The 14882-nt window shown below is 39.2% G+C and overlaps 1 protein-coding gene across 1 annotated transcript in view; it reads left to right on the forward strand.

Annotated features, from left to right (window-relative positions):
* The window catches only part of MTPN (myotrophin), a 47406-nt gene extending 34864 nt beyond the window's left edge, over positions 1-12542 (forward strand). Inside the window, exon 4 of the mRNA XM_084896611.1 lies at positions 9312-12542. Coding sequence (XP_084752737.1) covers positions 9312-9398 — 87 coding nt within the window. The 3' untranslated portion in view covers positions 9399-12542. The remainder of the gene's footprint in view (positions 1-9311) is intronic.
* Positions 12543-14882: the final 2340 nt, after the last annotated feature.

Consider the following 14882-nt stretch of genomic DNA (forward strand, 5'->3'; position numbering starts at 1 on the left):
ATTATCAAATCCTCAAAGTGGCACTGGTGCAGATTTTGCTGTTTGAATTGAGAATCAGATGTAATACTGTTCCAGTCAAGATGGCAGAGTAGGTAAACACTGTACTCACCTCCCATGACCACATCACAATTACAACTAAATTGTAGAATGACTATCATTGAGAACCACCTGAAGACTAGCTAAACAGAAGCCCTATAACTAGGGATGTAGGGGAGAAGCCATGTAGGGCCTGGTAGGAGGGGTGGAGACAGAAAAAGCAGGTTCCACACCCTACGTGTGTGGATTAAGAATTGGGATGTGTATCTGGGCTGCAGAGGTCCCCCCTGAGGCGCCTGGGGCACAGTGCTGGGAGGAGGAGCCCCTGACATCTGGGTATGAAAACCAGCAGGGATTGCATATCACAGTGATATGGAGGGCTGTGAGAATCCCAAGTATTTTTTCCTCTTGAGGGACCCATGCAAAGATTTGGTGGCTCACAAACTTACCCTAAGCTTGCAAAGGTAGCAGTTGAAAAAGCACCAGAGGGCCAGGACCGGTTTGGCTCAGTGGATAGAGCGTCGGCCTGCGGACTGAAAGGTCCCGGGTTCAATTCCGGGCAAGGGCATGTACCTTGGTTGTGGGCACATCCCCGGTAGGGGGTGTGCAAGAGGCAGCTGATCGATGATTCTCTCTCATCGATGTTTCTAACTCTCTATCCCTCTCTCTTCCTCTCTCTGAAAAATCAATAAAATATATTTAAAAAAAAAAAAAAAAAAAAGCACCAGAGGTATATGGGGAAAAACTGAATTGACTAAACTAGTATCATGGTGCCCACCCAAGTATCTCAAGCCTGGCACCTCAGTACACAGCATAGCCTTTCCCTAGGATCTCCAACACAAGCAGCAACCATATGCAGATTACTTTGTAGTTCTTACTGGTCACCCTAAGCTGGACACAAACAGCAGTTAATCTTGACCTGCACCAGAGCTCTTCCTAAGAAGCTCCTGCCTTCAGACACCACCACCCAGCCACCTCCACATCCTTACACATGAAAGGCAGATGTGGCTGGCACCAGAACCCCAGTAAAGACTCCTGCTCCATGGGATCAGCCCCCAGACAACAGCTTGTGTGCTGTAGTCACCAACAGCCCTCAAAGCCAGTCAACCCGAGAGTCAATCCCACCCACTGATGTGCCAACAGAAATCAAGGCTCAACTACATCAGGAGGGTGCACACACCCACATAAGGGATGCCCTGGAGCAACTGCCTGAGGTAAACAGGGAGACTGTGCCCCTGGGCCCCATAGGACACCTGCTAAGATGAGAAGAATAAGCATATCTACCTATTACATAGAAACAACACAGGGAGTCAGGCCAATGAGGAGACAAAGAAACATGTCCCAAATGAAAATACAGAACAAAACTTCAAAAAAGAACAAAATGGAGACAAGCAATCTACCAGATACAAAGTTCCAAACACAGATTATAAGGATGCTCAATGAACTCAGAGGAAGAATACATGAACTCAGAATTTCAACAAAGATTTAAAAAAACACATATAAATGAAGAATACAATAACTGAAATGAAGACTACATTAGAGGAAATTCACAGACCACTGGAACGGGGGGTGGATACTTTTTTTTTTATTGAGGATAGTTTAGCAGGGGTCTTCAAACTACGGCCCGCGGGCCACATGCGGCCCGCAGAGGAGTCTGATCCGGCCTGCCAGGTTTTTTGGGCAGTGAGCGCAGCCGAGGTGTTACAGTAGGAATTAGTAGTTCATATAGTCCCGCCCTCCAGCTCTCTGAGGGACCGTGATCTGGCCCCCACTTTAAAAAGTTTGAGGACCCCTGGTTTAAGGGAACTCTAAGGTAACATTAAGCATTCCAACATTCATGAGAGTAAGGGATTGAAAACCTATTTGAAGAAATGAGTGAAAATTTCCCTAACCTGGGGAAGGAACTAGACATATAAGTCCAGGAAGTGCAGAGAATTCGCCCATACCAATGCACATTAATATTAAAATGTCAAAAGATTAAAGATGCCAAAACCGGTTTGGCTCAGTGGATAGAGCGTCAGCCTGCGGACTGAAAGATCCCGGGTTCGATTCCGGTCAAGGGCATGTACCTTGGTTGCAGGCACATCCCCAGTAGGGGGAGTGCAAGAAGGGAGTGTGCAAGAGGCAGCTGATCGATGATTCTCTCTCATCGATGTTTCTAACTCTTTATCCCTCTCTCTTCCTCTCTGTAAAAAATCAATAAAATATATTTTTAAAAAAAGAAAGAAAGAAAGAAAAAAAAAAGACTCCGTGTCTTTATTAAAAAAAAAAAAAAAAAAAGATTAAAGACAGAATCTTAAAGGAACAAAAGAAAAGCATTTAGTTATATACAGAGGAGCTCCCATAATACTGTCAGGTGATTTCTCAACAGAAACATTTAGGCCAGGAGAGATTGACATGAAATACTCAAAGTAATGTAAAGCAAAGACCTACAAACAAGATTACCCAGCAAGGCTATCTATCATTTAAAGTCAACAAGGAGTTATAGTTTCTCAGTTAAGAAATAAAGAAATTAATCACACTAAACTAGCATTACAAGTAATGCTAAAGCGACTTATTTAAATAAAAAAGATTAAAATATGAATAAGAAAAGATAAATAAAATATTTTCACTGACAAAGGCAAATACTTAATAAAAATCAGTGGCTCAACCAACTACAGTACAAAGGTTAAAAGGCAAGGCAAAAGTTGTAAAGCATGTAATTACAACAGTAAATTAATCAACAGTAAATTAATAAGTACAAACACAAAAAAAGTAAATAATGACAAAAATATATGGAGCAGGTAAGTAAAAATGTGTTTGAATTTAAGTGGCCATCAAGTTAAAATAGACTGCTATAAACTTAGTTTGATAAATATGAAGTGCATGGTAACCACAAACCAAAACCTATAAAAAATTTATAAGAATAAAAGTGTATAAACATTGCACTAGAAAGTCATCAGCATACAAGAAAATAGGGAACACAAAACTACACAATTAAATGGCAATAAAATACATACCTATCAATACTTTAATGAAAATTTATTTTTTAATGAAAGTATATAAGCTGCCTACAAGAGACCCACTTCAGGTTGAAAGACATGCAGACTGAAAGTAAAGGGATAGAAAAGGATATATTATGCAAATGGAAAAGAAAAAATAGCTGGGATAGCAATACTTGTATTAAAGACAAAATAGACTTTAAAACAAGGGCTATCACAAGAAACAGGAATTTCATAATGATAAAGGGATTAATCTAAAGAGGATCAACTCATAAACATTACATATTATTTGCTTTATATCTGTAGGAGCACCTACAGATATAAAGCAAATATTAAGACATAAAGGAGAAATATATCTATTATCCTATCTAATAAAAATGTAATATGCAAATTAACCACCACTCTGTCACAAAGATGGCAGCACCCATAGCCACAAGATGGCGGTGCCTGTCCTCTCAGCCCCACTGGAGTCCCCCAGTCCCGGGGGTTGGCCACTGAGAGCGGGCAGCATGAGCGGCCTGGCAGAATGCTTGCTTTGTCACTGCGGGAAAAATGGGTCTCTGGGCCATGGAGAACCTCTGAAAAGTGGGTGTGGAACGGCCAGGCCCTGCAGAGAGCTGCTGGCACACAGATTTTGCACAGGGTTACTAGTTGTAATAGTAGACATCAATGGATAAATCATCCAGATGAAAATCAAGGGAAACGTGGTATTAATGTCATATCAGATCAGAATGATTTAATTGATATTTTTAGGACATTTTGCCTAAAAACCTCTGAATATACATTCTTTTCAAGTGCACATGGAACATTTCCCAGGATAAACCACATTAGGCCAGAAAACAAGTCTCAATTTAAGAATATTGGAATCAGCCGAAACTGGTTTGGCTCAGTGGATAGAGCATCTTCTTGCGGACGCATCCCTAATAGGGGGTGTGCAAGAGGCAGCTGATCGATGATTCTCATCGATGTTTCTATCTCTCCCATATCCCTCTCTCTTCCTCTCTGTAAAAAAAATCAATAAAATATATATATTTTTAAAAAGAATATTGGAATCATATCAAGCATCTTCTCCAATCACAATGATATGAAACTAGAACTCAATTACAAGAAGAAAACTGAAAAACACAATGACATGGAGGCCAAACAACATGTCACTGAACAATGAATGGGTTAATGAGATCAAGGAAGAACTATTTTCAGTTCTTGAGAAAAATGAAAACACAATGGCCCCAAAGCTGTGGGACACAGTGAAAGCAGTTCTCAGGGAAATTTAGCAATGTAGGCCTACCTCAAGAAACAACAAAAATCTCAGATAGGCTATTTAACCTTACACCTGACAGAATTAGAAAATAGAAAAAATAAATAATACCCAAAGTGAGTCGAAAAATGGAAATAATAAAGATCAGAACAGAAACAAAATAGAGGCCAAAAAAATAGAAAAGATTAATGAAAACCTGGTTCTTTGAAAATATAAACAAAATTGGTAAACTTTTAGCCAGATTCATCAAGAAGAAAAAAAGAATGTCCAAACAAATAGAATCAGAAATGAAAAAGACACCATGATATACAAAGTATTATAAGGAAATACAATTATATGCCTAGAAATTAGACCAGTGGTCACCAACTGGTGGTTCATGAGGTCTGAAAGGTTGACGACCACTGAAGAAGTAGATAACATGAAAGAAATTGACAAGTTCCCAGAAATATACATACTTCCAGGAAGAAACATATATAAATCAGGAAGAGATATTCTGAACACACCAATAACTGCTAACAAAATTGAGTCTTTTATTAAAAAACTCCCAACAAATGAAAGTGCTAGGTCAGATGGCTTTAACTTTTACCAAACATTCAAAGAAGAATTAACACCTATTCTGCCCATACTACTACAAAAATTTGAAGAGGGAAAACTCACAAACTTAAGTTACAAGGCGAGCCTTATCTTGATACCAAAACCAAACAAAGACACTACAAAAAAAATAAAATTATAGGCCAATATCCCTGATGAACATAGATGTAAATATCCTCAACACAATATTAGCAAACTGAATTCCTCAATACATTAAAAAGATACTACACCATGACCAAGTAGGATTTATTCAAGGTTGGTTCAATATCCACAAAACTATTAACATGATATACCACATAAACAAATGAAGGATGCAAATCATATCCATAGATACAGAAAAACCATTTGACAACATCTAGCATCGGTTTATAATAAAAACCTGTCAGCAAAGTGGGGTTAGAAGGAACATACTTCAACATAATAAATGCCATATATGAAAAACCCACAGTTAACATTATACTTAATGGTAAAAAGCTAAAGTGTTTGCCTTATCGGGAACAAGATAAGGATGTTGGTTTTCACCACTTACATTCAACTTGGTATTGGAAGTCCTAGCCACAGTAAACAGGCAAGAAAAAGAAAATACATTCACATTGGAAGAGAAGAAAAACCAGTTATTTGCAGATAGAACCCTAAAGAATCCATACATAAAAACTATTAGAACTCTCTCCCCCCTCTTTCCCTCCCTTCCACTCTTTCTAAATATCAATGGGGAAAAATACCCTCAGGTGAGGAATTAAAAAAAAAAACAAAAACTATTAGAACTAATAAATGAATTAAGTAAAATAGAATACAAAATTAATATTCAGAAATTGGTTGCATTTTTATACACCAATAAACTATCCGAAAGAGAAACTAAGAAAACAATCCCATTTACAATTGCAATAAAGAATAAAATACCAAGGAATAAATTTTACCAAGGAGTTGAAAGAATTGTACTCAGAAAACTATAAATTTGAAGAAAGTAATTGAAGGGAATACAAATAAATGGAAGCATATACTGTGTTCTTGAATAGGAATGATTAACATCATTAAAAATATCCATACTACCCAAAGCAATATACAGATTCAGTACAATCCCCATCAAAATACCAATGACATTATTCAAATAGCTAAAACAATCCTAAAATGTACATGGAACCACAAAAGACCTCAAATAGTCAAAGCAATGGAGAAAGAACAAAGTTGGAGATAGCAAACTATACTTCAAGGCTATAGAAATTAAAACAGCATGGTGCTGGCATAAAAACAAACACATAAATCAATGAAATAGAATAGAGAGCCCAGAAGAAAAAACCTATATTGTCAATGGATCGATGACAAAGGAGGCAAGGATATAGAATGGAATAAAGATAGTCTCTTCATTAACTGGTGTTGGAAAAATTGGACAGACACATACGAAAATATGACACTGGCTCATTTTCTTGCCATAGACAAGAATAAAAAGTGATTTAAAGACTTAAACTTAAGACTCAAAACTATAGAACTCCCTAGAAGAAAACATAGGTAATAAACTCTTAACATTGCTCTTAGTAATAATGTGTTGGATATGTCTCCTTTGGCAAGAAAAAAAAAAAATCAAAGGGACTATATCAAACTAAAAAGTTTTTGCACAACAAGGAAACTATTAACCATCTAGTTCTATGAAAAAATGAAAATTCAACTATTGAATAGGGGAAGATAATTGTCAATGAAACATCCAGTAGGGGGTTAATATCCAAAATATGTAAGAAACTCATATAATTTAACACCAGAAACAAAAAAATCTGACTCAAAAATGGGCAGAGGATATACAGATGGCCAATAGACATATGAAAGATGCTCAACATCACTAATCATGAGGAAAATGCAAATTAAAACCACAATGAGATATTTTCTCACACCTGTCAAAATGGCTGTCATCAATAAATTATCAAACAAGGATGAGGGAAACCTCATGCACTGTTGGAATGCAGGTTGGTGCAGACACTGGAAAACACGATGGAAGTTCCTCAAACAATTAAAAAGGAACTGCCTTATGACCCAGCAATTCCATTTATGGGGTGTATATCCAGAAAAACCCAACACATGAATTTGAAGGGATATATGCATGTTCATTGAACCATTCATTATGTACAATAACCAAGGTATGAAAAGTGCCTATCAATACACAAGTGGATAAAAGAAGTGGTAGTACACATTTATACATTGGAAATGGTTAACTACCCCACAATGCTGTACCTGAAACTAACATAATATTGAATATTAACTGTAATTGAAAAATAAGTTGTTTTTTGGCGTAATCTGAGTTCTGTTGTGAGTTTGTATTGTAATTATGATTTATATAATTTTTAAAAATACTCTGTAAGCTAGATTTTGGGGGTTGCAGATAGCAGAAATTGACTAACAAGTAGAAAGAATTTTGAAGATATTGGACTAGTCATAGAACCAACAGGAAAGCTGAGAATCAGACTCAGAAGAGGCCAGAAGTATGGCAGCTGTAGGACTTGAGAGCAGAAACTTCTCAATTGTCTCCTCTGAGTGATGCCACAGAAATAAACAGAGGAGCTCACAACTTCTTGTTCTCTCCTTTGATCTCTCCAGTCAATATTCAGAATCCTGAAGTGGATGCTTGAGTCAAATTATTGTTTGGCAAGCAAAGTACAGAGCACTTTGAGTTATGTTCCCTGGAGCCCACACAATGGGACAAATGATTTCCCAAAATGAAATTAAGATCTGGAAGCTGAAAAAGCAGCAGGTGTTCACTGTAATATTTAACTTTGTGTTAATCTAGAATTTAGTTTACAGTGCTAGTCATAAAAAAACTACCAAAACGTAGAAATTATTTTGAATACAGTGATCCCAATTATTGAATTTAACCTACGTTGGAGGATTTACCACATTGATGTTCTTACAGGTTTCTCTCCCTCTTAAGTATAGGTTCCATAAAGCAGTTAAATTGAATTAGAAAGTGAGGAAATAGAGACTTTTAAGATCATATTGAAGAGGACTTTGTAATAATTTCACGAATTTAAAGAATTTGTCGTCATATCCTTCCTGATTTACCTAATCATCTTGTACTTACTCATCAAGACTCAGTGCAGGCATTGCCTCATCCAGAAAGATTTTCTTTGTTATACCCTCCATCACGTCCCATTCTGCGTTACAGGCCATTCATCATGACGCATAATGCCATTATTGTTCTCAGCCCACTGATTCATACTGGTGTTTTGTCTGTCTCCCACACCAGCCAGGCTGGCAGATTGTCTTGTTTTTCTTTGATTCTCCAGCTCCTTATAATGTCTACCCATCAAACATTCAGCAAATATTTGTTGAGTGATTGAATGGATTTGCCAGGGGAAAGGTTAAGACATTCCATTTGGGAACCAGCATGTATAAAGGCATGGCACATGGTATGTTCAGGAATGGTGAGAAACTCCATAGGATTAAAGCATAGAAAGATTAATGGGAGAAGAGACTGGTGAGTTTGACTAGAGTTGGTCTTTAAAAGAACTACCTATGCCAACTTTAGTCAGCTCTGTAGGCTAGGCCTTAGGAACAAATAATGAGATTTGGCAAGGACAATAGAGACGATTTGGTGACTGCACTCTGGTTGGTTGGAGCTAGCAAAGAGACCCCTCAATGAGAGAATAATGCTGTCTCTGGTAGTTAAAGAGGCTCAGGGAGCAAATCACCTACCATGCACTCGGCACTTTCCTAGGCACTGGCGACACAGGAGTGAGTGATACAGACACAGTTCCTACTCCCATGGAACTTTTATTTCAGTAAAGGAAGACAGATTTAAAACAGTGGACAGACACAAAGTATAGGTCTACATTCCCAAACCTGAAATCTTGTTGCAAGTAAATGGTCCAGAACAGCAGCTTCCAGAAGCGCTGAGGTGGGCTGGAGACATTTCATCCCCAGAGAGCATCACAGAGCCCCTTTCCTAGCCACATCCCAGCACTCACCGCTAAGTGTCTCTAAGAATATTGACCAGTATTATACGTGTTCTTTAGGACTCTGTCAAAAATAAAAGTTTTGTAAGCCCCAGATTTTTAGAAATAATGTGTGTAACACTTAGGTACGCTCAAAAAAGTTGCAGAGAGGGGAAAAATAATTTCGTCACCATGACACTTCCTTTTTTAGCTAAAGAGCTTTTACACTACATCTAAGGGTATTAATTTTTAAAGATTAATTGGGCAAATACATCCTAGTATAAATAAAAGCCAGTCGTTGCCAATGTTTTTGGCAAGTTGTGTGTGTAGTTTACAATTTCTAGTGCCTAAAAAATAATCTGACATTTTTATAACTTTGCCGAGTGTTTAGGGTTTTTTCTTCAATAGGATGAACTCTGTTTAAGAGAATTTAATTCTAGGTGTAAACACTAGTGGATGCTAAGTAATCTAGTCTTCTCTCAGTTGTGAGCTCATTTAATAATAGAGGCTTTCCCCATTCTTCTCCAGGGTGCTGATAAGACTGTGAAAGGCCCAGATGGACTCACTGCTTTTGAAGCCACTGACAACCAGGCAATCAAAGCCCTACTTCAGTGATGGACGGATGGGCTGACAGCTCTGGAAGAATGACTCTCCTGTGGCCTCACACTGCTGCCTGTCTGTCTGTCACTCTCTATCTGCCAGCTTCTTCAGCTAAATACTTTAGGAGGGGTGAGGGGAGAGAGAAATTCATAACAAATCAGACTACCAGAAAACAAAAAACAAAAACAATGTTCTGGAGGAGAGGCAAAAACTACAATCAGGCTTTTACAAAGCCTCCTGATCAAGTCGGCCTCTTTTCCACTTCCAAAAATACACAGTTTATACCCAAGAGAGAGCAAAGACACATACCGTAACATTTGACCTTCTCAGCTCCCTAGCTAATTCAGTAATTAGATTGTGTCGAGGGTCTGATTATACAAAGGCCAACTCTACATAATTGGTAGCCCTAACTGTGCGAGCAGTAGTGGCTGCTGTGGTGTAAACTTAGGGTGCTGAGATAGCGATGAGCTCTAGCCTTCTGCCTTAAGGTGCACTCTGGGGGACCTCCCGGTGTGGTGAAGAGCGCACCGCCTGTGGTTGGTGACCAGATCCTCCCTCGGTGACTTTCAGCTTTACTCGGAAGCTCAGTGACGGTGAGGTGGGCACACCTAAATTGCTAGATGCCTGAACTTTGGATTTCCTCTCCCCTTTCCCATGGATTTCATGTATCTTTAGGTAAAACTGACTAGTTTTATTTATAAAATCTTAAATTTTGGAAGTCTAAAGGAGAAACCATTCCAGTATACATAAATTTTTCTCCTCTAGATTCAAATACTTATATAACATTGAAACACTTTAAAACTTTGCTGGTAGTAAAAGGGGATGTAAAACTAGAATCATAGCCATAAGCCTGTTAGTATCATACAAAGAGACAGTTGTCTTTGTAATTATAGTTGTCTTCATTTGCTATTTGAATGGATTGACCCCGGTTATGTGTGGAGAACAAGGAACATTGTAGGAATGTCTCTTTGACCCATCTTGGATGCTGATTACTTATTTATTGCACCAAAGCTATCATTGGGGTGAGATTTACTATTTGGACAAATTTAAGCCCCATCTCTTCAAAAATATGCTTGTTACTAAGTTCCCCCAGCTGTTGATAAACTTCTGCTGAACATATGCCAGCCCACCTGCACAGTATACTTTTTTCTTTTCTAAATCATGCATCATAGAAGAAAATGTGACACTTTCAAAATGTACTCTGTGCCCTTAAATACACCTTAAAATGATGATTATGACCTGCAGAAAATGTTTAGACATATTTTCAAATGTTTATTTCTTGAGCAGTATGACTAATTAAAGCATATACTCTTAATATTTTAAGTGTACAATAGCAAAATTTAAGATTCCTTTGACCTGCCACCCATCTAAGCTTACTAAAAATATTAGGATTTTTCCATAGCCATGTCATGCAATAACTAAACGTACCTCAAATTTTTAAAAACGGGGTTAGGGACTAGTATTCAGATTGTGGAAAATAAAGAATTATGGATTTTTTTTTAAGGCAATGTAGCATTCGACAGCAGAGTTAAACTATCAAAGAACTGTCAGCCTGGCTAATAACAAGTCTTATTGATCAGTTGCTGATTGGTTGGTGTGTGGGGTGAGTGTGTGTGTGTGTGTGTGGTGAGTGTGAGTGACATGTACACTTTTCCCCATGAACCCTTTTTTATCCTGTGGCTTTTTTCACTTAAAACTAGCCTAACCCTGTAATTTTTCTTAAAGAAAACAATCACAAAATGGTGGCTTAAATACTTTGATACATTTGGCTAATTCTGCTGCCTTAATGCAGCCTGTTAAGAGTCAAGAGTCAAAGTCAGTAATCAGTCCTTCATGATACCACTGAACTGAAACCTGGAGCCATCCTCATTGGAGATGGAGGGCACTCTATCAGTCTTGAACCATCAACAAGGTGTTTTGAAATCTTTGTTTTCACCTCTTGGCATACTGTGATCTAAAAGGCTTGGATTACCCTCTACACAGTTTGACCTTTACATCCTCAGTGTTTTGTTCTAGTTGGCTATTGCAGAGAGTGCACTGTCCTATCATTCCTGAACCTGGTCTGCTTCCCACAGTCACTAGTGTCGAAGCCAGGGGACTTGCTGTACAGTTTGCCCTGTGTTCCCTGTAATGCAGTGGAGGCTGCTTCGCCGCCTTCTTTCCCAGCCATTTTGTAAACCCCATCATTATGAAGCGGTTGCTTGAGAAAATAACATGTAAACATAGAATAGACTGGCCAAGATGGTTTACAATTTCTTTTTCTTTTTTTTAACTAGGTTATTTATAATGTATTTCTGAACCACTTGGCAGAAAAATTCACATCACTTAATGTTCATATTTTGAATAAAGGAAGTTAAAACCATGTCTGCATTTTGGTACTACATACATTAGTGAAAGGTTAAGTTTTTTTTTTTCTCCACTGAAGTAATATTTAACATCTCAGCAAAAACCTTGCATGTTCTGTAGTTTTGTATTAAGTCAGTCATTTCGTATGCACTATAGCAATTAAAAACAGGTGTATAAAAACACCCGAGTGTTTACTATGCTATTAGTATACTAACAAATCCCCCCTTGCAGCTTCAGACTGGTTATCTGTAGACATACAGTCCACGAACAGCACCTGAATAACCAAATAGTTCTATGCAGAGCTCACCTTCTAGACCCCGTGGGGCGTGAAGGGGAGGCAGGTGGGTCAGTGTGTGGAAGCTGCAAGCAAGTAGCCCCTTTATTCATTGATTCTTTCTCCTAAATAATGGAGTTCAAATCAGTGCGTACCTATTTGATTTCTCTCCCTAACACTTCAATTAAGCTGTTTTCTTCCATGCAATATTGCATACTCGATTGTGTATAGAAGCTGGTGAGAGTGCCCTCCTACATATGCAGTTGCAGTGTTTTGCATGCAAAATTTAAAAAATTTAAATTGTCCTGATTCTATTTTGTAAATGGAGAAACAATCATATCTTTCTAAGCAGTAATAGAGGAAGACTAATGCTTTGTGCATTTTGATATATTTGAGTTCATTTTTTCCACAATGTAATACTTTTGACACAATTGGGTTTCTCATATTATCCTAGTTCATGTACATCAGAATGCTAATACTGTGTTTAAGTTTTGTGTTGCAAGAACAAATGGAATAAACTTGAATTGTGCTACAGCTAACATGTTGGCAGCATTTTTCTCCCTCAGTTACTGTCGCCTTCCTTTTCCAGTCTTCTCCACAGCTGGACCAGTACTTTGATCAACTTAAACATGTAATTAATCCAAATTTTCTCCCTGAATCACACTTCTGGGGGGTTGGGGGAGGGGGGGGGAATAAGTGGAAAGAAAAATAAGACATAGGGATGATTTAATTGAAATAAGCTTGCTGCTCATTGGGAAGTTCTGCTTTTGTGTCAGTCTCCTGATCCAAATGGTTTTTCTATAAATGGGGTCCAATCACAAGGGACAAGGCAGCCAGCATAGCCTGGGTCACCAGGGTCTAAAGCACATGTGTCAAACACAAGGCCCGCGGGCCAAATCCAGCCCGCCAGGCCTTGCAATGTGGCCCGCACCGTGCTGTCATCACTGCACTCCGCTGTCAGTTTATGACTGTTCAGTAAACCATTCGGCCCGCGATTTAGGCTGGATTTTAGATTTTGGCCCCTTCTCTGATTGAGTTCGACACCCCTAGTCTAAAGTGTTAAAGTTGATCGATCTTTCACATGCTCATGTAAGTTGCTGCACCATCCTTGAAGGGTCTCCATTTTTTCCAAACTCACTTGACCCTGAGCACTTTTGTATGGCATGTTCTTCAGTATAAATGTTCTGATTTAACTTTAAATCTCAAAACTGAACATGATTGTAGATAGATTTGTGATTCTATTGTAATCTTGTTGATACCCCAAGACTGTTGTGTAGCTTACTTTGAAATGGTCCAAAAATATGTACAGATGCTAAAATACAGCAAAAGCTGTCTTTCAGAACTTGCATGTGGTCGACAGAAGAATACACACAGGAAGTATGGGTGGTTGTCGGTGAGTGTGTCCACAGAAAAGGTTATAAGCTCTGAAGTTCTCATTTTAAGAATTGAGGTCTATAAAAGTCTGGCTAAATATGTGTTAAAGGGGACAGAGCCCCCTTGTATAATTGAAGAGAAGACCAGTATCTGCTGATGCGAAGTACATCTGTAGGAAACAGAGTTGAGGGTGAGCTACTGTGAAACTGGTGATTAGAGCAGCTATGACAGGACTTTCACATGGCACAATGTATCGGACTGTTCTAAGATTTTGTTTCTTTCCTCCTGCATTCCTATTGATTCTCAAAAGATGGTCCTTGGACTAATATCACCATAAACAGAACTTGATAGAAATGCCCAGCCCGCTCCTACCGAAATCATGGGGCTGAGTCCAGCAGTCTGTTGTAACCAGCCCTCCGGGTGATTCTGATGTATGCCCAAGCTGGAGGACCAGTGTACAGACCAGAAAGGGAGAAACCAAAAAACTTGTAAATAATGACATCCAGGCTAGCTACCTAGAAAGTAAATGGAATCCTTTAACATGGGAGATGGCAAAACTCTGGCCAAGTCCCGAGCCCTAGACGCCCATGGAAATCTCAAGACGATATTCAAAGTTATGTTCAGGGCAAAAGAAATCAGGATAAGATGTAACGGTGGGTACAAAGATTGAACACTGGTGAGAATACCCCCTCACTTTTCTTAGGGCTTTTTCTCCTCTCACTTGCTGTGAATAGTATTTCCACAGTCCAGGGTTATAGCCCCCACGCACGGCCAAATTCCTGACATTTAGGCCCTGCCCAGGTCCGCTCCTTGAATTCCACAGGAGGGTGAGGGGAACATCAGGAATTTGGGGCGAAGCGCCGAGTCTCCTCAGGCTTGCCATGTGGCAGGTGCAGGGGAACTTACCTTAGAGATGCAATATGGCTCCAGCAGCCATGCCCCATGGGAGATGAACCTTTTTGTGACTGTTCAACTCTGTATCCTCATTCTTGGCTAACTACCCCAAAAACGGAATGCCACCCAAAAGGGCAAACGTCATGCCCTCAGGAAGGGGATTCATGAAGGTACAGAGTGTAATCACGGCCTGATGTTCCCTTTTAACTTTTCACACGGTGATACATTGTTCTCTCTGGAGGTCTGCACGACTACCTGCTCTCTGGTTTTGCTATTAACCCCTGGTTTCCCCTTTAAAAAGGGGCCCGTATAGGATGCAGCTGCTTTGCCCTTTGCCCATGTATGTAAGTTTCTCTTATTAAAGCTCTTATGAATTTGAATAAGCTACATGTCTGTTCTTTGGAATCAACCCTGACCTCAGACTTTTGGGTTTTTTCCCCAACAGCAGGTCACTTGGATTGCTACAGCTACTTAATGGTGTCCCTCTGGCTTCTGCCTGCCAGTCCGGCAGCAGGAGAGACCCCTCTGGGAGGCCAAAGGTTCCTCTCTCTACCCTCTCCACCCCACTGCCCTGCGCTGGCGTCAGTGCTGTGACTGGATTCTCCACTGCA

Source organism: Pipistrellus hanaki, assembly GCF_964339955.1.
Source record: "Pipistrellus hanaki genome assembly, chromosome: 10".
NCBI lineage: Eukaryota > Metazoa > Chordata > Mammalia > Chiroptera > Vespertilionidae > Pipistrellus > Pipistrellus hanaki.